At 57.9% G+C, this 25500-nt stretch overlaps 5 protein-coding genes across 10 annotated transcripts in view; 2 read left to right on the top strand and 3 right to left on the bottom strand.

Annotated features, from left to right (window-relative positions):
* The window catches only part of LOC108518637 (translation initiation factor IF-2-like), a 1773-nt gene extending 1561 nt beyond the window's left edge, over positions 1–212 (bottom strand). Inside the window, exon 1 of the mRNA XM_017857176.1 lies at positions 1–212. Coding sequence (XP_017712665.1) covers positions 1–145 — 145 coding nt within the window. The 5' untranslated portion in view covers positions 146–212.
* Positions 1–2291, bottom strand: part of CFL1 (cofilin 1) — a 5600-nt gene extending 3309 nt beyond the window's left edge. Inside the window, exon 1 of one of the 3 annotated variants that reach the window (XM_017857178.1) lies at positions 2250–2291. In XM_017857178.1, the coding sequence (XP_017712667.1) occupies positions 2250–2276 (27 nt within the window). In that variant the 5' untranslated portion in view covers positions 2277–2291. Of the gene's footprint in view, positions 1–219; positions 1057–1333; positions 1422–2249 lie in introns of those variants that run through there. The other 2 variants (XM_017857177.1, XM_017857179.1) reach the window with 2 other exon arrangements.
* MUS81 (MUS81 structure-specific endonuclease subunit) lies at positions 1518–8815 on the top strand. Of its 3 annotated transcripts, XM_017857171.1 has the most exons (17): positions 1518–1808; positions 2325–2978; positions 3063–3192; positions 3440–3525; positions 4036–4134; positions 4287–4355; positions 4517–4602; positions 5133–5273; positions 5478–5570; positions 5668–5789; positions 5872–5969; positions 6888–7004; positions 7107–7202; positions 7395–7523; positions 7598–7701; positions 8187–8270; positions 8362–8815. In XM_017857171.1, exons 2-17 carry the CDS (start codon positions 2844–2846, stop codon positions 8426–8428), a joined length of 1656 nt encoding a protein of 551 aa, XP_017712660.1. In that variant the 5' UTR covers positions 1518–1808; positions 2325–2843; the 3' UTR covers positions 8429–8815. The 3 variants fall into 3 exon arrangements, 2 of the variants coding, with proteins under 2 accessions (XP_017712660.1, XP_017712661.1); XR_001882437.1 differs by lacking the exon at positions 1518–1808 and having other exon boundaries at positions 2393–2978; positions 7379–7523; XM_017857172.1 differs by lacking the exons at positions 1518–1808; positions 4287–4355 and having other exon boundaries at positions 2393–2978.
* Position 8816: 1 nt separating this feature from the next.
* On the bottom strand, positions 8817–15956 carry EFEMP2 (EGF-like fibulin extracellular matrix protein 2). 2 transcript variants are annotated; one of them, XM_017857174.1, is made up of 11 exons: positions 15041–15956; positions 14610–14727; positions 14335–14383; positions 13523–13729; positions 12902–13024; positions 12495–12611; positions 12235–12354; positions 10894–11013; positions 10679–10805; positions 10245–10440; positions 8817–9456 (listed from the first exon to the last, which is right to left on the bottom strand). In XM_017857174.1, the coding sequence occupies exons 2-11, from the start codon at positions 14718–14720 to the stop codon at positions 9295–9297; spliced, it is 1332 nt and encodes a 443-aa protein (XP_017712663.1). In that variant the 5' UTR covers positions 14721–14727; positions 15041–15956; the 3' UTR covers positions 8817–9294. The 2 variants fall into 2 exon arrangements, with proteins under 2 accessions (XP_017712663.1, XP_017712664.1); XM_017857175.1 differs by lacking the exon at positions 15041–15956 and having other exon boundaries at positions 14333–14383; positions 14610–14626.
* A 5478-nt stretch (positions 15957–21434) lies between these two features.
* CTSW (cathepsin W) lies at positions 21435–25346 on the top strand. The gene is made up of 10 exons (XM_017857182.1): positions 21435–21558; positions 21819–21903; positions 23019–23132; positions 23788–23942; positions 24043–24139; positions 24221–24301; positions 24391–24516; positions 24681–24745; positions 24827–25027; positions 25110–25346. Exons 1-10 carry the CDS (start codon positions 21472–21474, stop codon positions 25218–25220), a joined length of 1122 nt encoding a protein of 373 aa, XP_017712671.1. The 5' UTR covers positions 21435–21471; the 3' UTR covers positions 25221–25346.
* The last annotated feature ends 154 nt before the right edge of the window (positions 25347–25500 follow it).

The raw sequence follows: 25500 nt of genomic DNA on the forward strand, positions 1-25500 counted from the left end.
GGGGAGGGGAGCCCAGGGGCGCGCGAGCGACGTCCAGACCGGCCCTCCCCGGCGCCCACGGGCGCGCACGCGCATTCCGGCACCGCCCGCCCCTCCGTGCGAGACCCTCATCTCGCCCGGGGCGCTGGGGGAGGGGTGCGGACATCGCTCCCCGTCGCCTCCCCGCGCAGGCGACCGACCCGCAGCCGCCTCCCTCGGGTGTCGTGGCCTGCCGCTCACCATGTTTCCGGAAACGAAAAGGAGCGGGCACCGAGAGCCGCAGAAGACAAGAGCGCTGCAGACGCTGCCGGGACCCGACTGAACACGGCCTCTCCCGGCCCCTTCCGTTTAGTAGGAGCCGCACAATGAGGGGCGGGGCGGGCTTCCGGCGCTCCCTCCGCGGGCCGACGGGAAATGGAGTCCGCGGGCCCTGCGCCGCCGCCTCGCTCGCTGGGTAACGGAGTCTTCCCGCCGGCCAGCCCGGAGCTGCAGTGCATGCGGGGAAATGTAGGCCCGGGTTCCGGGCGGCACCGCACCGCGCAGCGCGAGCCCATTGGTCCAATTTCCCAGGAACCGCTCTGAACCCGGCGAGGTGGTGCTCAGCAAAATGACCCGAAAACAATCCCCGACTAAGCGGCTCTTTATCCCGCAGCAAAACGGCTTTCTTAAGACCCATCTGGTATTATCTGGATCCACTGGCCTGAAATTCTTGAGTGAGGTTTTGCTTTTCTGAATCGAAGCAACTATTGATTAGCCTGGAATCCCGACCTAAAGCAAAGAAAATCCCAAGTATGAAGGCGTCGTCGGTCGGATAACACTACTACTACAGATGTGCAAAGCCACTCTCGTCTCCTGAAAAAAAAAAGGCGATGTGCAACGTCCGTAAAATAAAAATGGGAAAAGGCACAGGGGAAAGGTACAAGCAAATCTCTGAGAGCTTTGTGCTTGTTTAAAGATGTTTGGCAAAGTCATGAGGCGATAAAGGGTAAAGACGAGGTTTTGTGCATTCAATTCAAAGCTTCTTTATGTGCCTTTTACGTGCCAGTGAGAAAAAAATAGATACTAAGCCAGACTTGCACCCAGCTCTCGAGTTGATAGCCAGGTACGTGGTTATTCTAACACCTGAAAAACTGAGACAAGATCTATGGTAGTATATGCTTTAAAAAAAAAAACAAGCGGGGGACTCCGGGATGATTTTGTTGTCCTAGAACAGTGACCACAGCCTTACACTCTGCAGGAAGAGAAGACTGGGTCGCAAACAAGCCAGAGGCAAACCCAGAAAGGAAACTGGGGACTCTAATCCTATAAACGGAATTAAGGGTGTAAACGGAGAGCGATCCAGGGAGTGGAGTACCTTGCACAGCATGCCGGGGCTTGTAGTCGGGGACATTTCACTGCACCACCCCCGCCCGGGCTCCCGGCATTCCAGGTGGAGACAGCGGCTTGCACCCCGCCTCTCGCGAGCGGCCCTGCATGAAGAGGCTAGCGCCCCTTTTCCGAGCCTTAGAGTTTCCAAGAGCAACGGGGAGAGGGAGGGGCTTCGCAGTTACCCTGGAGACGCGCTCCCGCCCGCCCCCAGCCGCGGGATGCCCTAGATGTCCTTATTAGGACATGAGACTCGAGGGGGCGGGGTCAGCCCGACAGCCGGCTTCAGGCTCCTTATAAGGCCGCGGCGGGCAGGAGGCGGGAGCCGGAGCCCATTGGTCCAATTTAGCCCGGGTGGGGCTACTGCGCCGTGGGCTAGGCACAGTCCTGAGGGGCGGGCCTGGAGCTCCGGCGCCCACCTCTCCCTTCCTCGCAAGCTGGAGACCTGCGTTTCGCGACTTCCGGTATAGCAGCTAGATGCCGGGTGCTACTTCGAACCCTGGCGGGTCGCCTGTGTCCAACTCAGTTATACGTGTCCTTGAGGCTTCTCAGGTTGAAACCCTTTGTAGGGTTTCCATCTTCAACCTCCCTGAGGGTCTCCCACTTCCGATTAGCCACAAAAATGACGAACTGTTCTCCCCGCTACCTGTGTCTGGGCTTCTTAACCCGCAGCCTGCCCCTCCGCCCCCGAACCCAATCACGTGCCCATCTCAGGCCTCCCCAACTGCCAGGGTGCCCAAGCACCTCTTACTTACAGTCCTCCTTCCTCTAGGCCTCTGACCCCCGACCTTCTGAGTCCTACTTTAGGCCTTCTCGGCACGTCCCCGACTTCCTCTCTACCATACACTCTTTGCCCTGTATCCCGGGGATGAGGATGACCATTTCCTCCAAGGATCTTGCCTTACCTTTGTGTCCTCATCCCCAGCACCCATTTCTGGGTGTCCTTCCCACCAATACGTTTGCACCCGTTTGTCTCCCAGCCCTCGCCTCTCCTGGACTCTTTTCAAGACCAGTCTCCATCTCCAGCCTCCTTCAAGCTTGAGGCTGAAACTGGCAATCTTAAGAGACTTAGAACGGCCAAGTTCAGGTTAGTCCGTTAAGCGCCGCCCAGCCAGTCCTCCCCGTCACAGGGGGCGCTGTCCGCCTTCCTCTCGCCTACACAAAGATGAGCCCGCTCTCGAATCTGGGGTGACAGGAAGGAGCCAGGCTCCGGGGGCTGGGATTGGGCGCGTCCCAAAGGCTGGCTGGAATGGGGCGGAGGGGAAAGATCGTTTAGAGACAGCGCCCCTCACCAACCACTTAGAGCAGCTCAGGGCTGGGAGTGCGGCAGGCTCTCCTCTCGTTAGTGCCCCGTGTGTTTGGGGCCCCGTGATCTCAGCGGTCCTGCCCTCGGCCTCCCTCTTCCCCCGCCCCGGGCCAGGTGTTCGAATCCCCACTCCAGAACTGGCGGCGTCCCAGTCCCGCGGGCGTGGGGCGCCGGAGAACCCGCCCTCGGGTTGATGGCGGCCCCGGTCCGCCTGGGCCGGAAGCGCCCGCTGCCTGCCTGTCCCAATCCGCTCTTCGTTCGCTGGCTGACCGAGTGGCGGGACGAGGCGACCCGCAGCGGGCGCCGCACACGCTTCGTGTTTCAGAAGGTGGGTCCTGGCGTGGCCCGATGGGAAAAGCTGCTGGCCAGGTCGGGCCTGCCCTGACCGGGTACCCTACCCCTGCCCGGCCAGGCGCTGCGGTCCCTCCGACGGTACCCACTGCCGCTGCGCAGCGGGAAGGAAGCTAAGATCCTACAGCACTTCGGAGACGGGCTCTGCCGGATGCTGGACGAGCGGCTGCAGCGGCACCGAACATCGGGCGGTGAGCGCCTGGGAAAAGGGTGGGTGAGCCCCTGCCTCCCCCAGGTGCAGCTTCCGTACTTACCTGGAGGCCCTTGGCTTTAAGCTCCCCACTCCTGCCCAAGTTGCCGTTCGGCCTCGGTCTAGTGGCTGGTCCTCCCTGAGCCTCCCTCACCGGTTTCACTTACCATCTGAGCAGGTTGCATCCCAGACCCTCGCAGCTGCCGGATTCCGTGGAGTGTGGAGTTGACTCTCTTCTGCTCCCACAGGTGACTATGCCCCGGGCTCGCCATCTGGAGAGAACGGTCCAGCCCCGCAGGGGCGACCTGCGGAAGTCCAGGACTCTTCCATGCCAGTGAGGAAGGGGCAAGGGGAGCGGAAGGCAAAGTGGGAGTGCGGGAGTATGATTTTCTGGCTTGGGGGATTTGGCAAGCCTGAGTCCATATCTCACCAGTGATGCCTGGCCTTGAGCAAACGACTTACCCTCTTTTGACTTAGTATTTTAATCTGTGAATAGGAATATTGGTAACAGCCAATGAGAGAATTCCATGATCAAGCTACTTAGGGAGCCCAGCTCAGTTAGTTACGGGGTCACCATTATTGAGTTTTCCTGTCTAATCACACCTGTTCTGCAGCGCGTGGTAGAACTGAGGCCAGGCTGGGCAGACACCCCCACCCGCTGCCCGGAAACTGCCTGCTGTCTCATCCCACATTTGCAGTGGGCCATCCCATCACCTGGCCCATTTTACAGAGAAGGAAACTGAGAGATAACTGAGTGACTTACCCAGGGCCACAAAGCCTGCTGGGGACTTATTCGAAGATGACTGGCTGGCTTTCATGTTCAGAGCTCCTCTGTACCTTTCAGGTTCCTGCCCAGTCCAAAGCGGGAGGCTCTGGCAACTACTGGCCAGCTCGGCACTCAGGAGCCCGAATGATACTGCTGATGCTCTACCGAGAGCACCTGGTGAGCACTGGGCGGAACCATGGCAGTGGGGTGGGAGGTTCCCAGAGGTGCCTGGCCCTGGCAAGGCAGGCAAAGATTATCCCAGCCACCTGAGCGGGATGAGGAGGGGCCCTGGCACTGAGCCTACCCTGTCTCTTCTACCTTGGTTTCAGAATCCTAATGGCTACCACTTCTTAACCAAGGAGGAGCTGCTGCAGAGGTGTGCTCAGAAGGCCCCTAGGGTGAGCACAGGGATCAGGGAGGAGAGGCCCAAGTGGCTCTGGAGCCCACCAAAGACTGCCTTTTCTTGCAGTGGGCCCGTGTGCGGCCCGTGGCTGGGGACACAGGGAACATGGACTTGTGGTGGCAGGTGCTCTCTGACGGTCTCTTTTCTGATCCACAGGTAGCCCCTGGGAGTGCTCGACCCTGGCCAGCCCTCCGCTCCCTCCTCCACAGGAACCTGGTCCTCAGGACACACCAGCCAGCCAGGTGGGGCCAACTGCAGGAGATACAGGAAAGCACATGTGAACTTCTTAGTGGGGCCTTAGAGTCACTCAACAACTCCCAGAGCTGATGCTGTTGAGGTTGGGGGCCTTTCCTCAGGAGCCCCCACTGTTGGGAGTCCCTGGAGGGTGTGAAACCGCAGGAGCGGGGGCGGGAGGGTGCCGTGGTTATTGGAGGAGTAGAAAGCCTTTTCAGAGGAGATAGCATTTGACACGTTTTAGGATTTGGCAGGTGGAGATTCAGGATAAGTATTTTGAGGAGGAGGAAACAGCATTAGCGAAGATAGGAGGAAGGAAATTGTCTGAGACACACTTCTTGCAGACCTGAGAATGGCGTTGAGCAGGTCCAAGGAACTGCTCTAAGAGCCAAGAAGACCAGGAGGAGCAGGAGCCACTGGGGTCATTTGTGCAGGGCGCCAAGGGGGCGGTGAGGCCAGCCCAGCTGGGGACAGGCAGGAGAGCCTGCCAGGAATGAGTGAAGAAGGGAGAGCTGTATTTTTCCCCTCTGCCTCCCAGGTACTCACTGACCCCAGAGGGCCTGGAGCTGGCCCAGAAGTTAGCCGAGTCAGAAGGCCTGAGCTTGCTGAATGTGGGCATCGGGCCTAAGGAGCCCCCTGGGGAGGAGACAGCAGTGCCAGGAGCAGCTTCAGCAGAGCTGTGAGGAGGAGGGCAGAGGAGGGGGGAAAACAGGGAGGTGGGGATGGGAAATGAGGCCAAAACCCCACCTCTATCCATCACCTGTAGCTGAGCTGTGGCTGCCTCCCTACTGTAGGTGGGTCGTGGGTGTCGGGTGGCATGGGTGTGGAGCAACTGCCCTAGCACAAGGGGTTCTGGCCTCACATACCGATACCCCCCACTTAGTGCCAGCGAAGCAGGGTTCCAGCAGCCACCACTGGAGCTGAGGCCTGGAGAGTACAGGGTGCTGTTGTGTGTGGACATTGGCGAGACCCGGGGGTGAGTGAGATGGGGAGAAATGAGGTAGACGATCGGAGGAGGCTGGGGGGTAGGCACTGCCCTACCCTGATCTAGGCTTCCCTCCTTGCCACTCCAGGGGCGGGCACAGGCCGGAGCTGCTCCGAGAGCTACAGCGGCTGCACGTGACCCACACAGTGCGCAAGCTGCACGTTGGGGATTTTGTATGGGTGGCACAGGAAACCAATCCTAGAGACCCAGGTGAAGGGCCGTGGACAGGCTGGCGCCAGGGGCAGGTCTTGGTGGGTGGGGGATCACGAGCTAACGGCTGGCTTGTCAGCAGCGAGCCCTGGGGAGTTGGTACTGGACCACATTGTAGAGCGCAAGCGGCTGGATGACCTTTGCAGCAGCATCATTGACGGCCGCTTCCGGGAGCAGAAGGTAATTTTGCTGGCTTTGCCAGGCTTCCCTGACTGCTCTGAGGCCCCCTTTTCAGCCCAGAGCAATCCAGGGGCAATTCTGGCAGCCTCCTTGAGGCAGAGCCCTTTGGAATCCAGCCACATCCAACCTGTGGTTGCTCCAGGATCAGACCCCACAGGCCTGTCCAGGCGCACAGTAGGAAGCCAGGTACCTGCATTTTTGGGCTGAGCTCAGGAGCATATTAAAGACCTCTTGGGGCCGGGCGCGGTGGCTCAAGCCTGTAATCCCAGCACTTTGGGAGGCCGAGAAGAGCGGATCACGAGGTCAGGAGATTGAGACCATCCTGGCTAACACAGTGAAACCCCGTCTCTACTAAAAAATACAAAAAACTAGCTGGGCGAGGTGGCGGGCGCCTGTAGTCCCAGCTACTCGGGAGGCTGAGGCAGGAGAATGGCGTGAACCCGGGAGGCGGAGCTTGCAGTGAGCTGAGATCTGGCCACTGCACTCCAGCCTGGGCGGCAGAGCGAGACTCCGTCTCAAAAAAAAAGAAAAGAAAAAAAATAAAATAAAAAGACCTCTTGGGTACCAAGCTCCTGCAGTCTTGGATAAACAAGGCTTAAACCTCCAGGATTGGAAATACAGAGGCTGTACGTTGGTACTTGCTGCTGGGTGGACCCCCTAGTCACAGAGGCCATGTAGCGGTCCAGGGGAGGCTTGAAGGATGGGCAGTGTTGAGAGATGGAGGAAGGGCTTTCTAGACAAGAGTGTCAGCGTGAGCAAAGCTGCGGAGGCCCCTCTGAGGCAGGTGGAGAGACTAGGGAGGATGCAGAGGCTAACTGGTGGGAACAGGGTCATAGCACCATTTTGAGTGTGACATGGACGCCCAGGCATGTGGTCATCCAGCCTGACCCTCCCTGCCCACTCTGGCCACTTCCCCAGTTCCGCCTGAAGCGCTGTGGCCTGGAGCGCCGGGTGTACCTGGTGGAAGAGCATGGCTCGGTCCACAATCTCAGCCTTCCTGAGAGTACACTGCTGCAGGCTGTCACTAACACTCAGGTGAGCGGGGAGGGCAGGGCCAGGCAGGCAGGGGCCCCTGTGGTCCATGGTTCATGGTCTGGGCCAGGAACCACCTTCCCTCTCTTGGGTCCTCTTCCCCAGGTCATTGATGGCTTTTTTGTGAAGCGCACAGCAGACATTAAGGAGTCAGCTGCCTATCTGGCCCTCTTGACGCGGGGCTTGCAGAGACTCTACCAGGTGAGCAGTGGCCCCTGTCCCAGTGTCGGGACACAGCCCACAAGGAATTCACCTTGCCTGGGCCCTGTGCATCCCCAAAAGAAGCAAGGTGGGTGAGATTTCTCAGGCTGGCCCCCCGAGGCTGACTGGGCAGGGGCTGGCTGGAGTTGTCCCTTCGAGCTCCAGCCTGGCCTCAGTCCCTTCTTCCCTCAGGGCCACACCCTACGCAGCCGCCCCTGGGGAACCCCTGGGAACCCTGAATCAGGGGCCATGCCCTCTCCAGACCCTCTCTGCTCACTCCTCACCTTCAGTGACTTCAACGCAGGAGCCATCAAAAATAAGGTACTGTCTCTGCCCAGCTTCTCGGACGTGGCCTGGCCCAGACCCCCACTGATCCAGCCCTTCCCCAAACCCAGGCCCAGTCGGTGCGAGAAGTGTTTGCCCGGCAGCTGATGCAGGTGCGCGGAGTGAGTGGGGAGAAAGCAGCAGCCCTGGTGGATCGATACAGCACCCCTGCCAGGTAGGCCCTAGAGGGCCCTTAGGTGTCCTTAGCCCCTGCCCTCCGTGCATGGAATTCACCTTAATCCATGCTTCGTGGAGGGGGCTTGGCCTTGTGTGGGCTGTGCAGACCAGAGATGGACAGATCCCAGGGTGCTCGTGGAGGTCAAGGCGGGAGGAAGCCAGCAGACCCACACAGTGTCCCAGGCAGTGGAGGCCACAGGAGGGAGGGAGACGTCCCACCTGGTGGCGAAGAGGCTTCCTGGAGAAGGGGGCTGGGCCATTAAGGGGAGTGAGGGTGACGGTTTGGAGCCTTTGCTGGTTTTGCCCCAGGGTTCCTACAGGGAAGGACAGTCAGGGTGGCCTGGGGCCTTGAGCGCCAGGCTCAGGAAGTGGGGCAGTGTCCCAACTCTTCTATGCCATGCTGACCCCTCTGCGTGGCCTCTGATGGTGCTGGCCCAGAGTGGGCCACTGTCAGCCTCAGAAACTCAAGCCCCTGCCCCCTAGCCTCCTGGCCGCCTATGATGCCTGTGCCACCCCCAAGGAACAAGAGACACTGCTAAGCACCATCAAGTGTGGGCGTCTACAGAGGTGAGGGCAAGAGACGGAACCTGGAGGGAGTGGTGGGGACTGAGGCTGCCCTAGGCCCAGGGCGTGACCCTCGCTGCCTCTCTTCCTGTAGGAATCTGGGGCCTGCTCTGAGCAGGACCTTATCCCAGCTCTACTGCAGCTACAGCCCCCTGACCTGAGCCTATGCCGTGAAACGGCCCCCGGCCCCCATCTGTCCCTCCACGCAGGCTAGCCAGCCTTTTAACAACATCTTTTGGGGTAAAATTAGAATCTAAGTGTTTGCAGCCATATGTGTTATGTAGAAGATGCCTGGCCCTGGGGACCTTGTGAAATACGCAGGAACCAGGGATACCATCTGGACCAGTGGTTTTTCAACAAAGCTGCTTAGGACCTGGGATTCCCTGGTCAGGGAGATGGAGTCAGTGGGGCACTGCAGCTTTGAATCGATTTTATGTCATCAGTTGGTTCTCATCAAATAAAACTTCCTTAGGAGTGCAGAGGGCTCATTGGGAAAATAAAAATAATAAAAATAAATAAAACTTCCTAAAAGAAAAGCTTGAAAACCACTAACAGTCCAGTTGCCTCTTTTTATAGAAAACAGGCCCAGGGAACTACTAGGGCTTATCCAAATGTGCACTTTGAGGCAGAGTTAGGACTGGAACCCAGGGCCTCCTGGCGCTCTCCAGAGTAGAGTTTCTTAGGACCCCTGCAAGCCAGCCAAGTCCAAATCTCTGGGCCAGGGCCTGGAGTCCGCCCTCCTCGTTACCTCCTCTCCTCTTGGGGTGGCTGAAGCTCGTGGTACAGAGCTCCCAGCTCCTGTCAATGGGCCCCCCTGGGCCTGAGCATACAGAGACCCCCATTTAGGTGAACTTGGCCTGCCCCCCCAAGTCCCACCCTGCCCCAGCCTGAGGCTTGCTGCAGTGTGACCCGCCCACCTCAGCCACCAGGACTCCTTCTTTCTCCCTTTATTGCCTTTCTCATTCTGCCCCTCATAACAGGCTCCTCAGCTAGGGTAGCTGCAGGGAGGGTGGCTCCCTCCTGCTCCTCAGAAGGTGTAGGCCCCCACAAAGACGGTGAGCCTCAGTACAGAGCTGGCCCGGTAGCTCATGAGGGAATTCATGGTGACCATCTCCAGGTCCAGCACGTACTCCCGGGGGCCTGTCACCGGCCGGGCGAGGACCAGCATGGCGCTGACGTTGTTGATTTGCTGCAGGGCAGTGGGTGGAGGGATATATGTTGTGTCAGCCTGTGTGCTAGGCCCCTGCCCCAGTGTCACCTCCCTGCCCCGTAGCTGTGAGGTGGAGGAACAGCCCTGGCCAGGCTGTGACCCCAGACTCTCATCCAGCTCTTTGACACCCTCAACGTCTCTCCTCCCCAACCCAGGCTCCTGCCTTCAGAAATCTCCTGCTGGGGCTCTTCCCACCCTTTCCAGCTCGTTCTGTCTGACTCAGGCTAACTGATGATTCAAGGTCACCATGTGGCTCTTGGGAGTGGTGGGACCTTTGGTGACCTAAAGTGAGCAGACTCCCTTCAGAGCATTCAGTTTCAAAATGAAAGAGAAGCGCTGGTTCTAGACAAACCCCTTCTCTTGGTGAGACCCATGCATGCCACTGCCACTCACTGTGAGCAGCTCACTGTGAGCCACCCCTGGCCCCCTCCCACCTAACATCCACCAGCAAGGAGTGGACTTTCTGACCCCAGGCACCTGCACGCGCCATTCCCTTGGTTTGTAGGTGAAATTGAGATCAGATATGGAAAACCAGTACCGGGACTCAAACTCCTGTGTCCGAGTGCTTCGTTAGAATTGCATTTAACCGTCTGTCCTTTGCACCATGGGAATTTAGAATACCCCTGTCGTCCTACAGAAATCCCGCCTCTGGGGGGCGGGGCTTTGGGGAGGGGAGGGGCATAGCAGCCTGGCCGAGTTCCCCCTTAAGGCGTCCTGGAGTTCAGTTTTAGATTGTGCACGTCAGTTGAGGGTTGCAGAAACCTTACCCTAATGTAGAAGTCCCCCTGCGAGTTTCCGGCACGGATCTGAAAGGCATTGTAGGCACCAGGGTAGACAGACGTCGCCTGGATCTGGAACACGTCAGCGGGCACGCTCCGCTCCGAGGTGATGGTCATGTAGCGGTGCACAATGGATGAAGGCTGCTCTCGACACAGAGGGTTGGAGGCTGGGCAGAGGCAGCGGCTAGAGACCCCGAGGTGGGGGACATGAATGAGCTCCTTGCCTGTCCCCCCAATTTCTCCTACCCTACAAAGGAAGGGAATTCCAAAAGGACCCTCCCACCCCTGTGACTGGTTGTCATGAAGGACTATGATTCCCATCAGCCCTCAGGGGCACTCACTTGTTCGAATAGATGCCAGTCAGCCCCAGAGCCCCCTGGGAGACGTAGTTTCTCTCGGGGCCTGGCATCAAATTGACTCACTTGTCAGAGACCTGGACGTAGGGCTCCACACAGCGGTTGGTGTCCACGCAGCGGTAGCCCCCATGGAAGTTGACACAGGTTTGGGCCTCGGAGCACTGGTGCGCACCAGACTCACACTCGTCAATGTCTGTGCCAGGGGAGAGGGGCTAGAATCGGGGGCGTCAGGCTGCCAGCTCCTGACACCATCCTGCCCATTCTACCCGGGCAACCTGTACCTTGGCAGAGGCGTGTGGCCAGCAGCTGGTACCCCTGTGGGCAGTGGCAGGAGAAACGGCCTGGCTCGTTGACACAGCGGTACTGGCAGAGGTAGCTGGAGTAGCTACACTCATCAATATCTGAGGAAGCATGGGGATGGGGACCCCGGGTCAAGGGCAGTCTTCACCATTGAGTCCCACAAACATTTCCTAAGAAGGCCCAGCCCCGTGTTAGGCTGAATGTAGGAAGACAGAGGGATGAGACAAGTCACAAGCTCAGCCAGGAGATGGAGGGTTCAAACAAAGTTCTGCCCAGGCTGCCCCAGCTCAGACTTCTCTGCCCAGAACTGGAAGAAACACTGAATAAAGTTAGTGGGAATCTAGAGGCTTGGGTGTGAATCCCACCGGCTGATTTAGGGGAATCTTATTTTCCCAATCAGTAAAATGAGTGTGTTAGACTAGATGAGTCTCGTGGGTCTGCCCTGTGCTGTAACCTGCCCAATTCCTGCAACCCACAGTCAGCCCGAGCACCCAGCGGTCACCTCCAGCTAACTGAGCTTCACAGGCAGACCATTTCCCTTCTCTCGTTCCACTCATGCTGCCAGGTAGTAGTGAGGCCTCATCCCGCAGCAAAGCATAACATAGGGGGTATGTGCCAGTTTACAGGGTGTGAGAAGTCTAGGATCGAGCCCTGGCCCCATCTCATCCTGGCTGTATGAACTCGGGCAGGTCACTTAACCTCTCTTAGCTGAATAATGAAAGTCACCATTTACCCAGGTCTTTGTGCTTATTTTAATGTAATCCTCTCAACAAACCTGGAGGGAGATCTGAATGTCCTCATTTTGTAGAGGAAGGAGAAAATCATACCTCCTAGGATTCTTGAGAGGAAGGAGGCCAAGTGTGTCAGGGAACACACTACGAGGGCAGGTTCTCATTAAGTGGCAGTTAATTCACTTTAAAGCACTGCAGCTTGAGACTGGCTGGAGCCCATCTTTCACATTCTCACCTAATCCTCAGCACAACCCATTATAGAAGCAGAAACAGGCTCAGAGAGAAGCGACTTGTCCTAGTGCAAAATTCAAATGCAGGTAAATGCAGGTGAGCCTGACACGTGGGACAAGTGGCACCCACATCCTCAGTCTCCCCAGTAGGCTTCAGTAGGGACCTAGCTGCCTGTTCTTATGCCTTCCCCACTGGTCTGGGAGTGCTCCACAGCCAGCCGGGGTGGAGTACCCAGGAGGCAGCTGGGTGCACAGTGACGGGACGCGGAGGCCTCAAATGGAGAACTGTGTGGCAGGAGGCACGGCATAGGTAGGGCCTGGGGGCTCATGGAGGAGTATGCAGCAGGGGTGGAGCTCTCACCACTGCAGGAGAAGCCATCGCGGTGCAGCTCATAGCCCTGGTGGCAGCGACACAGGAAAGTCCCATAGGAGTTGAAGCAGCGCTGCTCGCATGGGGCCCCCATATCACACTCGTTCACATCTGGGGGTGCCAGGAAAACAGGGATGAAAGCGGAGGAGCAGCCCAGAGCCTCCATTCTACCTGGGCTGGTCAGGAAGGGAGCGCCCCCACCTCACACTTCCCTGCCCAGGACCTAGGAGCCTGGCCCGGCCCAGCCTCACCCACACAGGAGCGGTTGTTAGGCCCCAGCTGGAAGCCTGGCTCGCACTGGCAACGGAAGGAGCCAGGCAGGTTCACGCAGCGATGCTGGCAGTAGCGGTAGCGGCACTCATCTATGTCTGGGATACAGGCAGGAGAAGGAGGGTGGAGGGCAGAGGGCAGGTGGGCTCGAGCCAGCTGGGACTCAAGGCTTAACCACCCATAATCCTGCCTGTGTCCGGGGAGCTGAATTGGGCAGGGTCAGCCAGGACACCTCCCAAACACACCCCCACACAGTCCTCTGTGTCCGATGACAGGAGGGTGAGGTGGCAGGGGCTGGAGGTGAAGCATGGGTTGAATGGGGGTCAGGTGCTAGGGCAAGGGCCCGACCAGGGACACAGAGCCTAGAGAAGCTGCTCCCTGGACTCACCCACACACTCGGGGCCGATCTTGCGGTAACCATCAGGACAGGTGCACTGATAGGAGCCAGGCAAGTTATGGCAGTCCTGGCTGGGGCGACAGTCGTGCAGGGCCTGGGCACACTCGTCCACATCTGCGAGAGACACCACTCAGCCCCTGCCTGGGATCCCGCACACCACCCAACATGACACATAGATCCAACACTTGAATTCAGTTCTCTCAACAGCACACGTAAGAGTTCACTAGCCTGGAGCCAACAGGAAAGACACCCCTAACCTCTAAAACCGCATGTTGGGGGTTGCATAGGAAATAAGGTCTTGTCCACACGCCCCCAGAAGCACTGATTCCTGGACTCTCCTTCCTCCAAGGCCTGTGGCTCCCAGGGGACAGACACTGGAAGGCAGAGTTCCTGCAGTGTCTCTGCAGCAACCAAGGGGAGGGGCCCGGAGCTGGCTGGAGCAGTGGCACACAAGCTGGGGCCACCTGTGGCAGGTCGCAAACAACATGAGTGTCTGGATGAGGGTGTGGACGTCACCAGCGGCCCTTTTGAGCCAGGAAGGAACGTGAGGTCTGAGTTTAAGACGCTTGGTGAGAGGACTGGAAGCCAGGCACTAGAGCAGTCCCCACTCACCCACACAGCTCTCCTGATCGTCGGGCTCATAGCCTGGTGGGCAGGGGTTGGGGTGTTGAGCGGGAGGCACTGGTGGCGGGGGTCCCTCGCCATGTAGGTCGTTGATGACGGCAGCGGAGCGGGGCAGGCACAAGTAGCCCCCGTAGTGGTTGATGCACTTCATTTCTCCCTTGCAGGCCTCAGGGATGGTCAGACACTCGTTGACATCTGCAGAGAGGGGCCTGCTGGGCACAGCCAGTCTCCTGGGCTGGCCCTGGAGGGAGCGGAGCGGGAGCCCAGCTCGGCCTTCTCCGAGATGTGTGGCCCCAGCAAAGCCTTCCCACTCTGCTCAACAAGCTAAGTCTGCCTGCCCAAGACCCCTCCCCAGGGTTGGTCACGGCTGGAGGTGGGACAGCTGTTCCCACTGTTGCCCTCATTCTTGGCCTGCAAGTGGGTCTCTATCCCTCCCCACAGCCCTAGCCCTAGCTCAGCTCAAGAGCGGGGGCCTCTTTACCCACCCCTAGGGACACTGCCCTCCCAGGTTGTGATGAGACAAAGAGCTGGGACAGGAGAGTGGTTCAGAGAAGGCGTACAGGATCCAGCTCTTCTGAGGGGTAGGGGCAAGGTTTCCTGGGTTTCGGGGAGAGGGCGAGGCCACCCCTAGCTGAACTGGCCTCCAGAGAACCAGAGCTGGCCTCGGTGTAGCAGAGCTGGGCATAGGACGAGCTGCTGGGCTCCCATGGCAGCTCTCGGATGTGGGTCTGTCCCTTGGAAAGCAGCTATCAATCCCTTTCTGGGTTCCTGGGGGTGTTTGGTCCCCCAGGTACACACACCCCGGCAGTGCTGGCTGTCTGGGTCCCACTCATAGCCATCTGTGCATTCCTGGAAGGGAACCAGAAGTGGGCAGTGGTCACCCTAAGATCTCCTCCAACTGACCAGGCCAAGACTAGGGCCGGAGCCTGGCCACCCTCCGGCCTGCTCCAAACAAGGGCCCCCAGCCCTCCACCAGCCAGGGGAAGGGGACTTCCCCGGCAGCAGCCACCCCGGGGTCCCAGTCTCTTCCTCCCTACCCTTCCCATCCCAGGCCAGCGGCCCTCACTGTCCCCACCGTGTAGCTGTCGGGCTCTTCGGAATCCTGAGGAGAAGCTGATCCCAAGAGCAACAGCAGCAGCGCCCAGAGCAGTAGAGACCCGGGTAGGCAGGAGGCACAGGGGAGCATCCTGGGGCTGCGAGATGGTGGACACCGGTCAAGGGCCTCTGCCGCGGCACCCCACTCCCTGTGCCGGGAGTCCGAACCCAGCCCCCGCCACTGCCCGCTTAGCAACGTGCTTGGGTCTCGGGGCCTCCCAGGGCTGGGGGCCGACTCCTCACAGGCCCAGGTCGTAGGCCCGGGTCCCAGGCCCACGCTCCCCGGCCACCCCGCCCCGCGCCCCTGCGGCGAAGGCCGAGGAGCGCGGGCCTCTGTGGGCGCTACGCTGCCGCGGATTCGGCCGAGACTCCAGCCCGCGCTCTCCCCCACGGACGGTCACAGCCACTCACTTGGGCCCGCGACACCCCCGCGGCCCGCGGCTCTGGCGGCTCGGCTGGCTCCGGCAATGCCTGCGGGCAGACGGACGGGCGGACGGCACAGCTCCCTGGACGCGCGGCCCCAGGAAGCGCCCCCCGCCGCCCCCGCCTGCCGCGACGCGCCCACCGGCGCCTCCGACCGCCCTTAGCGGATACCTTGGCCCTCGCCAGAGGGACCCCGACCCCCCGCTTCTCCGCCCCGGCCAGCCACAGGCCCCACCCGGTCCCCGCGGCGCCGCCCGGAGCCGCCTCCCGACGCGGGTCCAGAGTCCCCAGCGCTCGATCCTGGGGCCCTGACCTTGATGCCAGGCCCCAGACTTACCCGGGGCTCCCAGACGCTCACCAAAATGTCATCCTGCTCGCCTAGATCCTACCTAATCTGCGCCCCCAGAATTTCATCCTGTGCACCCACACCGTAATCCTGGAGCCCCCAGATTCTCATTCTGCGCCTCCCGAGATCGTCCTGGGTACCCAGAGCCCACCTAACCCAGTCCTCCAGACCCTCAATCTGCTCCCTTCAAAATTTTATTCTCTGACCCAGACCGTCATTCTAAAACATCCTAAAACTTCATCCAGGGTCCCCAGACCCTCGCCCAGGAACGAGAGGCTCCCAGGTGCAGAACTGTCCTTCTCGCTCCCTCCTGCCCTCCACCCCCAGGACCGTCTTTAGCCAGGTGGTCTTCACTGCACACGGCGTCCCCCGCACCCTCCATCCACAAAACTACAAGTTTGGGGGCGAGGGCGGTAGTTCCCTTTTGGCACAAAATGAATGGAAGCCCCTGAGAAGGAGGGCAGGGCCGATGTCGGACGTGCAGGATGCCAGGGTCGGGTGCCAACGCGCCTCCTCGACCTCCTCGCACCCGCGTCCCCCGCCCGGTTTCCGCCTCCGCCCCCGCCCCAAGTGGGGGCGTGTCCTTGGGGGCGGAGTATGGGCGGTGCTGGCTCCCAGGAAGGGGAGGGGCCTCTATTTGCCCACGTCTCTGGGCGGGGCCAGGCGGGAAAGCGCTGCGTGTCCGGGGATCCCCCGCCTGGGGCCCGCCCTTCCTTTCCCTTTGCCATCCCTGCTTATTCCCGCAGTCGCCCTCCACGTGACCCCAGCCTGCCGAGGAGGGGACGTGCTGGTGTGTCCCGAGGCGAGCGCCTGGGGTTCAGGTTAACTGCGCAGTTCCCGCTCCTCGCCACTCTACCACCACCATCCCTCCCAGCCGCTGGGGCCAGAAGGTTAAATGACAGTTCTTCAGGGGCCCGGCGCGGTGGCTCACGCCTGTAATCCCAGCACTTTGAGAGGCCGAGGCGGGGGCATCACCTGAGGTCAGGAGTTCGAGACCAGTGTGGACAACATGGTGAAACCCCATCTCTACTAAAAATATAAAAATTAGCCATGCGTGGTTGCGCGTGCCTGTGGTCGCAGCTACTCAGGAGCTTGAGGCAGGAGAATCGCTTGAACTCCAGAGGTGGAGCTTGCAGTGAGCCCAGATCACACCACTGCACTCCAGCCTGGGTGACAGAGCGAGACTCTGTCTTAAAAAATAATAATAGGCCAGACGCGGTGGCTCACTCCTGTAACCCCAACACTTTGGGAGCCCGAGGTGGGCAGATCACAAAGTCAGGAGTTCAAGACCAGCCTGGCCAACAAAAACACAAATTAGCCGGTGTGGTGGTATGTGTCTCTAATCCCAGCTACTCTGGAGGTTGAGGCAGAAGTATCTCTTGAACATGGGTAGGCAGAGGTTGCAATGAGCTGAGATTGTGCCATTGCACTCCAGCCTGGGTGACAGAGCGAGAGTCCGTCTCAAAAAAAATAGTAATAATAATAATAGCTCTTTAAAACAAGAAAGACAATAACAAGTGTTGGCAAAGATATGGAGAAACTGGAGCCCTCATGCACTGTTGGTGGAAAATGGTTTGGCAGTTCCTCAAAATGTTATCACATGACCTGGCAATTTCACTCCTAGGGACACAAACCTAGGATAATTGAAAAGATATGTACACACACACAAATCTGTACACAGCGTTTATAGCTGCATTATATATAAGAGCCAAATGCAGAAACAACACAAAATCTGTCAACTGATGAATAACAAGATGCAGTACATCCATACAGTGGAACATTATTTAGCCATAAAAAGGAATGAAGTACTGATGCATGCCACAATATAGGTGAATTCTTGAAAATATTATGTGAAGTGAAAGAAGCCAGACACAAAAAGCCACATATTCTACTTATTTTTTATTTTTTTTAGGTGGAGTTTTGCTCTTGTTGCTCAGGCTGGAGTGCAATGGCATGATCTCAGCTCACCACAATCTCTGCCTCCCAGGTTCAAGCAATTCTCCTGCCTCAGGCTCCCGAGTAGCTGGGATTACAGGCGCCTGCCACCATGCCCGGCTAATTTTGTGTTTTTAGTAGACATGGGGTTTCACCATATTGGTTAGGCTGGTCTCGAACTCTGGATCTCAGGTGATCCACCCACCTCGACCTCCTACAGTGCTTGGATTATAGGCGTGAGCCACCATGCCCAGCACACATATTACATTTATATGAAATAACCAGAATAGGCAAACCCAGAAAAACAGAAAGCAGATTAATGGTTGCCAGAGGAAGGTGGGGAATGGGGAGTGACTGCTAATGGATCTGGGTTTTCTTTGGGATAATGAAAATATTCTAAAACTAGATAGCAGTGATGGTCACATAACTATGCAAACATACTAAAACCCACTGAATTGTACACTTCAAAAAAGTGAAGTTTCTTTAGGAGGCCGAGGCGGGTGGATCACGAGGTTAGGAGATCAAGACCATCCTGGCTAACATGGTGAAACCCCACCTCTACAAAAAAATTAGCCAGGCATGGTGGCAGGTGCCTGTAATCCCAGCTACTCGGGAGGCTGAGGTGGTAGAATGGCGTGAACCTGGGAGGCAGAGCTTGCAGTGAGCCAAGATCACTCCACTGCACTCCAGCCTGGGCAACAGAGCGAGACTCCATCTCAAAAAAAAAAAAAAAAAAAAGTGAATTTTATAGTCTGTAATAATACCACAATAGGCCGGGCATGGTGGCTCATGCCTGTAATCCCAGCACTTTAGGAGGCCAAGGTGGGTGGATCACCTGAGGTCAGGAATTCCAGACCAGCCTGGCCAACATGACAAAACCCCAACTCTACTAAAACCACAAAAATTAGCTGGCTATGGTGGTGAACACCTGTAAGCTACTCAGGAGGCTGGGGCAGGAGAATCACCTGAACCTGATAGATGGAGGCTGCAGTAAGCCGAGATCGTGCCACTGCACTCCAGCCTGGGCGACAGAGCAAGACCCTGTCTCAAAAAAAGGAAATATAAAAAAAGGCAGGAAAGGGGTGCTGCTATTACCCCGTTTCACAGATAGGGAGGCTGAGAGACTTGTCCATGGGACTTGCACTCATGTCCCACGGACTTCAAGACCCGCTGAACTCCTTGCCCCATATTAGAGCATTAAGGACCCGCCCTGCGAACACCCACTGTGTGCCACAGTGGTGGGTGCTCCACTAAGTATCATTCCACTCAAGCCTCAGCCTGAGAATTGTCATTGCCAATTAGAGATGAAGACATGAGGCCTGGGGGGATGACTTAGTGCACCGCTGGTGCACAAACTGGACCTGAACCTCCATCTTTGCACTATCCAGTCTGCGTGAGCCTCCCACTTGGAGTTGCCTGTTCAGAATGCCTCCCCGGTCCTCTGCACCCTCAGTGACTTTCCCTGCCTTGGCCTGCTCTGCACTGGGTCCCTTTCAAGGTCCCAGACACCACTGGATCAGTGTCTCTCTCCGACCAAGTAGTGAGCTCCTCTCAGGCAGTGAGGGCCCTGTGCCCGTGGCCCACCCCTTACTGGGTGCCAGCAAGGATCTGCAGGGTTGGCAGGTGAATGGACACGAGTGAGTGGGTGGAGTACTCGGCTGGGCGCAGTGGCTCATGCCTGTCATCTCAGCACTTTGGGAGGCTGAGACAGGTGGATTGCTTGAGGTCAGGAGTTTGAGACCAGCCTGACCAACATGGTGAAACCCTGTCTCTACTAAAAATACAAAAAAATTACCTGGGTGTGGTGGCGCGCACCTGTAGTCCCAGTTACTTGGTAGGCTGAGGCAGGAGAATCGCTGGAACCCGGGAGGCGGAGGTTGCAGTGAGCCAAGATCGTGACACTGCACTACAGCCTGGGCGACAGAGTGAGACTCCGTCTCAAAAAAACAAAACAAAACAAAAAATGTTTATTGAGTGGCCACTGTGAAGCAGATGCTGTGGTGCTAGGCACCAGGGACACAGCACTGACTAAAAACAGACCCAAACCTCCTGGCCTTGGGAGCTGTCGTTCAAGGGAAGGAAAGAGGGGATCAAAGAGGAAGGCCACTGGGCCCCACACCTCCAGTCCCTCCTCCCCGTGGTCTCCCACATCCTACCATCACAAGAGACCCACATTGGGACCTCCACCTCTGAGGGCTGACATGGAGCCTTAACCATCAGTCACACAACAGGATAAGCCTGGCTGGGGCCCATAACTGGGCTCTAGAACCACAGGGCCAGGCACCACTCTGGGGATGGTCTGTCCACGTCATTTCAATAAAGGCAGCAGCATGCTTTTCAAAGAGAGAAGCCCCTTGGCTTACTCTCTGGACAGGGCGACAAAGTGTGGCCTCACGACTCTGGGAGGAATCCTAATAAAGAAATGCAGTAGTGAGCATGCAAGTGAATAAATCCCAGGATTACAGCTGTCCTGTCTCCCGCCCCATGGAACCCTAGAGAGCCAGCTCTTCACATCCTTCTCTGGTCTTCGTCACCAGTTCTCAGCCTGAACTCCTAGAGGGGAGGTCTCCAGCCCAAGGACCCACTTAGAACAAAGGCAGCAGTAACGGGTGTTAATACTGCTGCCCAGCCCTTGACCTCACAAGTTAGGTTTTGGCCTCCCTCTGTCTGTGATGCTCACAGTTATCCTTCTGGCTCTTCATCCTCATCCCTAGACCATGGGAGGGATGAGGAACAAGAGGCACTAGCAGCAACGGCTGCTCCTGGACTCTGACTCTGCGCTTTCCTGTTTTGTTTTGTTTTGTTGACATGGAGTTTCACTCTTGTTGCCCAGGCTGGAGTGCAATGGCGCCATCTCGGCTCACGGCAACCTCCACCTCCCAGGTTCAAGTCATTCTCATGCCTCGGCCTCCCGAGTAACTGGGATTATAGATACCCGCCACCACACCCAGCTACTTTTTTGCATTTTTAGTAGAAACAGGGTTTCACCATGTTGGCCAGGCTGATCTCGAACTCCTGACCTCAGGTGATCCACCCGCCTCGGCCTCCCAAAGCGCTGGGATTACAAGCGTGAGCCACCGCGCCTGGCCTGGTTTTGTTTTTTTGACACAGGATCTTGGACCCAGGCTGGAGTGCAGTGGCATGATCATAGCTCACTGCAGCCTTAATCTTCCAGGCTCAAGCAATCCCACTGGCCTCAGCCTCCCCAGTAGCTGGGACTACAGGAGAGCACCACCATGCTTGGCTAACTTTTTTTATTATTATTTTTTTAGTAGAGATGAAGCCTTGCTCAGTTGCCCAGGTTTGTCTCCAACTCCTGAGCTCAAATGATTCTCTTACCTTGGCCTCCCAAAGTGATGGGATTACAAGCATGAGCCACTGTGCCCAGCCTGCTTTCTTGTTTACAACTTATGATGATCAATTGTTTAGTCAACAAACACCTAGCAAGCCTGCCCCATGCCTAGCCCTATCCTGGGCACCGAGGACACGAGCAAACCGAACACTTCTGGTGTGGCTGGAGGCAGATGCCCAATGGGCACAGGTGCAGCTGGGCTGAAGGGGCTGCAAAGCTTCTACCAGAGGTTGGGGAAGCAGGGAAGGCTTCTTGAAAGAGGCAGCCATTGAGGTGACTGAGCTTCATAGTATGAGCAAGAGTGGTTCCTTTGGCCAGGTGCAGTGGCTCACGCATGTTATCCCAGCACTTTGGGAGGCTGAGGCGGATGGATCACCTGAGGTCACGAGTTCGAGACCAGCCTGACCAACATGGTGAAACGCTGTATCTACTGAAAATACAAAAAAATTGCTGGGCATGGTGGTGCATGCCTGTAGTCCCAGCTACTCGGAAGGCTGAGGCAGGAGAATCGCTTGAACCCGGGAGGTAGAGGTTGCAGTGAGCCCAGATTGTGCCACCACACTCCAACCTGGGTAGAAAAAAAAGAAAGAAAGAAAGAAAAAGGGGTGGGTTGGGGAGCAGACAGGCAGAGGACTGAAAGCCTGAAGGCCTAAGCAAGTTGTGGGTTCTAGGGGTCCACCCCGCAGCCACCAAGCCTGTCTTCCCCTTCGTGGTTTCTCCAGCCCCGCCCTCACACCCTCGATCTGCACGGCTTCCTGCCTCCATGCCACTCCAGACTGCACCAGCATGGCACTGACTGCCTACCCCTCCTGCCTCCTGGCCCTGTTGGTGGCAGGCCTAGCCCAAGGCATCAGAGGCTCCCTTAGGGCCCAGGTAAGTGCTCCCAAAACCTTACCACTGCCAGTCCCACACCTGGGGTCATCCCTTCAGAAATAGCTGGCCTGTCATTCTCATTTTTCAGAGGGAGTCATTGAGGCTGGAGAGGGGGCTGACATGCCCAAGGGCACATGGGAAGACAGAAAAGGCTAACTGGCTGACCCCTAGCCCAGTCCTTGCACGGCTAGGAGCTAAGGTGCGGCCCCAGCAATGATTCCTCTGCCTACTGCCCCTCTCTACCCTTGGCTCCTTGCCAGGACCTCGGTCCCCAGCCGCTGGAGCTGAAAGAGGCCTTCAAGCTGTTCCAGATCCAGTTCAACCGGAGTTACCTGAGCCCAGAAGGTATCACAGGGCACATACATCTCCACTCCAAGCCCCCACTTTTTTGTTGAGACGGAGTTTCACTCTTGTTGACCAGGCTGGAGTGCGATGGCGTCATCTTGGCTCACTGCAACCTCCACCTCCCGGGTTCAAGCGATTCTCCTGCTTCAGCCTCTAAGTAGCTGGGATTACAGGCACCCACCACCACACTTGACTTTTACATTTTTAGTAGAGATAGGGTTTTACCATGTTGGCCAGGCTGGTCTTGAACTCCTGACCTCAGGTGATCCACCTGCCTCAGCCTCCCAAAGGACTGGAATTACAGGTGTGAGCCACCGAGCCCAGCCATACCACTTTGTAATAGATGAAAAAAATCGAAGCTCAGGGTGGGGAACAGGCATGGCCAAGGCCACTCAGCAGGACAGGGCAGGGCTGGGCATGTGCTCCCTGGTTTCCTGAAAGCATGAGTGGGTCCAGGATCATTCTTTGCTATGGATCTGGAGGGCAGTGGCAGGGGGTGACGTCCTGCCCTAGTCCTACATGATCTCCTGGCTCCGCAGTCACTTCCCTGCGATTCCAGGCAGTGGGCAGGGGGCCACCACCTAGTCATTCGTTCATTCAGCAAACACCCAAGGACACCCATTTTGTCCCGACGTTGGGGACTTCTTCTCTAGCCCATGATCTAACTCCTGCCCCTGCCCTCTCGCTGTACTGATCTTTCTAGGGGGCTGGTCTGCGTGTGCCTTTTAGCCCAGGCTGCCCGTGCCGTCGCCTCCTCTCCCCGTCATGTTCCAGCTCTCCTCCTGTAGTCAGAGGTGTAAAGGAGGTGGCCTGGCAGGAAGCTGGTCTCTGGCCGCACATCCTTTCCTTGAGTCACTGCCACCAGACCCCTTGCCTGGCTTCCCACCCAGGGTGGCCAGAGATGGTCCTCTCGCTGTCTCTGGGGAAAACCCAACCCTAGTGGGCTGGGTAACCACTTCCTGGGCCTGGGTATCTGCAGTGGGGCCTTGTAGGGGCTACATGAAAGGAGCCAGTGCTCAACTGGGTGGGTGTGGGTGGAAGGATGCCCAGCCAGTGGCTACTTCCTGCCCCTGAGGGTTTGGGAGTCAGCCTAGGACAACTCCCTCTTGGTCCAGAGCATGCTCGCCGCCTGGACATCTTTGCCCACAACCTGGCGCAGGCTCAGCGGCTGCAGGAGGAGGACTTGGGCACAGCTGAGTTTGGGGTGACTCCATTCAGTGACCTCACAGGTACCATTAACCCTTCCGGCCTGTAGGTGGTGGTGGGGGAAGCGGTCTCCCCAGGGACACTGGCAGCTGGACCCAGTGCACCTTCGATTTTCACTTCCCAGGGAAGGAAATTCATTTCCCTGAGGACCAGGGGCTTGGGTGCTGGTATCAAATCACCCAGTGCAGGGGCAGAATCTCTGCAGCCCTGTGTCCTAGCCCAGCCTAAGGGCCAGCACAGCAGCTGCACAGAAGCACCCAGCAGGGAGTCCAGCCTCTCTAGGCTTGGCACCCCTGCCTTTTTGAGACAGGGTCTTGCTCTGTTGTCCAGGCTGCAGTACAGTGGTGCAATCACAGTTCACTCAGCCTCTACCTCCTAGACTCAAGCAATTCCCCCAACCTCTCAGCCTTCTAAGTAGCTGGCACTACAAGCCCGCACGACCACACCCAGCTAATTTTCTACTTTTGTGGAGATGGGGTCTCGGACTCCTGACCTCACAAGTGATCCATCTGCCTTGGCCTCCCAAAGTGCTGGGATTATAGGCATGAGCCACCACGCACAGCCTATCCTTGCCTTTTTGCCCCTCAGGGCATTATGGGACCAAGGGCTGGAGTGGGAGAGGCAGAACAGGGAGAAGGGGTCAAAACAGAGACCTCAGTGGCCCTGTCTGTTCCCCAGAGGAGGAGTTTGGCCAGCTCTATGGGTATCGGAGGGCAGCTGGAAGGGTCCCCGGCATGGGCAGAGAGATAGGGTCCGAAGAGCCAGAGGAGTCAGTGCCTTTCACCTGTGACTGGCGGAAGGTGGCCGGTGCCATCTCACCCATCAAGGACCAGGTATCTGCCCCTACTCAGCTCGCTCTAATTCAGCTAAGTGGTGGGAAGGAGAGGGGCATGGCCCGAACACCTAGCCCCGCCTCACCCTCTCGCCCTCCAGAAAAACTGCAACTGCTGCTGGGCCATGGCAGCAGCAGGCAACATAGAGGCCCTGTGGCGCATCAATTTCTGGGATTTCGTGGATGTCTCCGTGCAGGGTAGGGCTGAGAGAGGGTGCGGGTGTGACAGGGGAGGGAGGCCTAGGGCCTGGTCACCCACACTGTCCCTTCTTGCACCAGAACTGCTGGACTGTGGTCGCTGTGGGGATGGCTGCCATGGTGGCTTCGTCTGGGACGCGTTCATAACTGTCCTCAACAACAGTGAGTGTGCTGCCCTGCCACTCTGTGCATCTGCAGGGGGACAGGGTGGGCAGGAGCAGAGCCTCCTCCCTTGTCTTACTTATCTGCAGGCGGCCTGGCCAGTGAAAAGGACTACCCGTTCCAGGGCAAAGTCAGAGCCCAAGGGTGCCACGCCAAGAAGTACCGCAAGGTGGCCTGGATCCAGGACTTCATCATGCTGCAGAACAGCGAGCACAGTGCGGGCAGGGCAGGGACATGGGTGGATGGCAGGGGCAGACACCAGGCCAGAGGCAGACACACTGGGCGACTGGGCTAGAAGACAAGGGGGGGGGGAGCGAAGGAGCGAGAGAGAAACCCACACGCCCACATGCCAAGGGTCTGATGATGCTTCCGTCCCCAGGAATTGCCCAGTACCTGGCCACTTACGGCCCCATCACCGTGACCATCAACATGAAGCCCCTGCAGGTGGGATGGGGGAGCTGGCGGGGGAGGGGAATACAGGGGACTTGGCCCTACACTCAGCCCCTCGGCCCCCACCCCCTGCAGCTATACCAGAAAGGTGTGATCAAGGCCACACCCACCACCTGCGACCCCCAGTTTGTAGACCACTCTGTCCTGCTGGTGGGTTTCGGCAGCGTCAAGTCAGAGGGGATATGGGCAGAAACAGTCTCATCCCAGTCTCAGCCTCCACACCCCACCCCATACTGGATCCTGAAGAACTCCTGGGGGGCTCAGTGGGGAGAGAAGGTGAGTGTGATCTATTGGGGGAGGGGCAAAGCAGAACAGGCCTCTTCCCACCTTCCCACCCCTGTGTCCCCTAACCTTCTAGGGCTACTTCCGGCTGCACCGAGGGAGCAATACCTGTGGCATCACCAAGTTCCCGCTCACTGCCCGTGTGCAGAAACCGGATGTGAAGCCCCGAGTCTCCTGCCCTCCCTGAACCCACCTGGGCCCCTCAGCTCTGTCCTGTTAGGCCAGCTGCCTCCTCGCCAGCCCTACCCCCAGGTTTTTGCCCATCTTCCCAATTGCAATATGGCCTGAATAAACCAAGACCTCTGGCTTGTGAGTGGACTCCTCTGGTGGATGGGCGGAGCACAGACACCATTCCCTGAGATATGACCCAGTTCCCAAGGGGCCACTGTAAATGTCCATCCTTGTACACGGACACCAGGTGCTCAGAGACAGACACAGGCACATCTGCACGCCCCTCACCTGCTCCC

Source organism: Rhinopithecus bieti, unplaced genomic scaffold (genome assembly GCF_001698545.2).
Source record: "Rhinopithecus bieti isolate Rb0 unplaced genomic scaffold, ASM169854v2 scaffold_44159, whole genome shotgun sequence".
NCBI lineage: Eukaryota > Metazoa > Chordata > Mammalia > Primates > Cercopithecidae > Rhinopithecus > Rhinopithecus bieti.

Bases quoted from the DNA above. Each gene is read 5' to 3' on its own strand.
- MUS81 (XM_017857171.1), top strand. From the start codon at position 2,844: ATGGCGGCCCCGGTCCGCCTGGGCCGGAAGCGCCCGCTGCCTGCCTGT. The intron at 3,193-3,439 runs GTGAGCGCCTGG...CTGCTCCCACAG, and splicing joins GCGGCACCGAACATCGGGCG to GTGACTATGCCCCGGGCTCG. The intron at 4,603-5,132 runs GTGGGGCCAACT...TCTGCCTCCCAG, and splicing joins AGGACACACCAGCCAGCCAG to GTACTCACTGACCCCAGAGG.
- EFEMP2 (XM_017857174.1), bottom strand. From the start codon at position 14,720: ATGCTCCCCTGTGCCTCCTGCCTACCCGGGTCTCTACTGCTCTGGGCG. The intron at 12,612-12,901 runs GTGAGTCCAGGG...CCTGTATCCCAG, and splicing joins GATCGGCCCCGAGTGTGTGG to ACATAGATGAGTGCCGCTAC. The intron at 10,441-10,678 runs GTGAGTCAATTT...CGGGGTCTCTAG, and splicing joins TACGTCCAGGTCTCTGACAA to CCGCTGCCTCTGCCCAGCCT.
- CTSW (XM_017857182.1), top strand. From the start codon at position 21,472: ATGGCACTGACTGCCTACCCCTCCTGCCTCCTGGCCCTGTTGGTGGCA. The intron at 21,904-23,018 runs GTATCACAGGGC...CTCTTGGTCCAG, and splicing joins GAGTTACCTGAGCCCAGAAG to AGCATGCTCGCCGCCTGGAC. The intron at 24,517-24,680 runs GTGCGGGCAGGG...TTCCGTCCCCAG, and splicing joins GCTGCAGAACAGCGAGCACA to GAATTGCCCAGTACCTGGCC.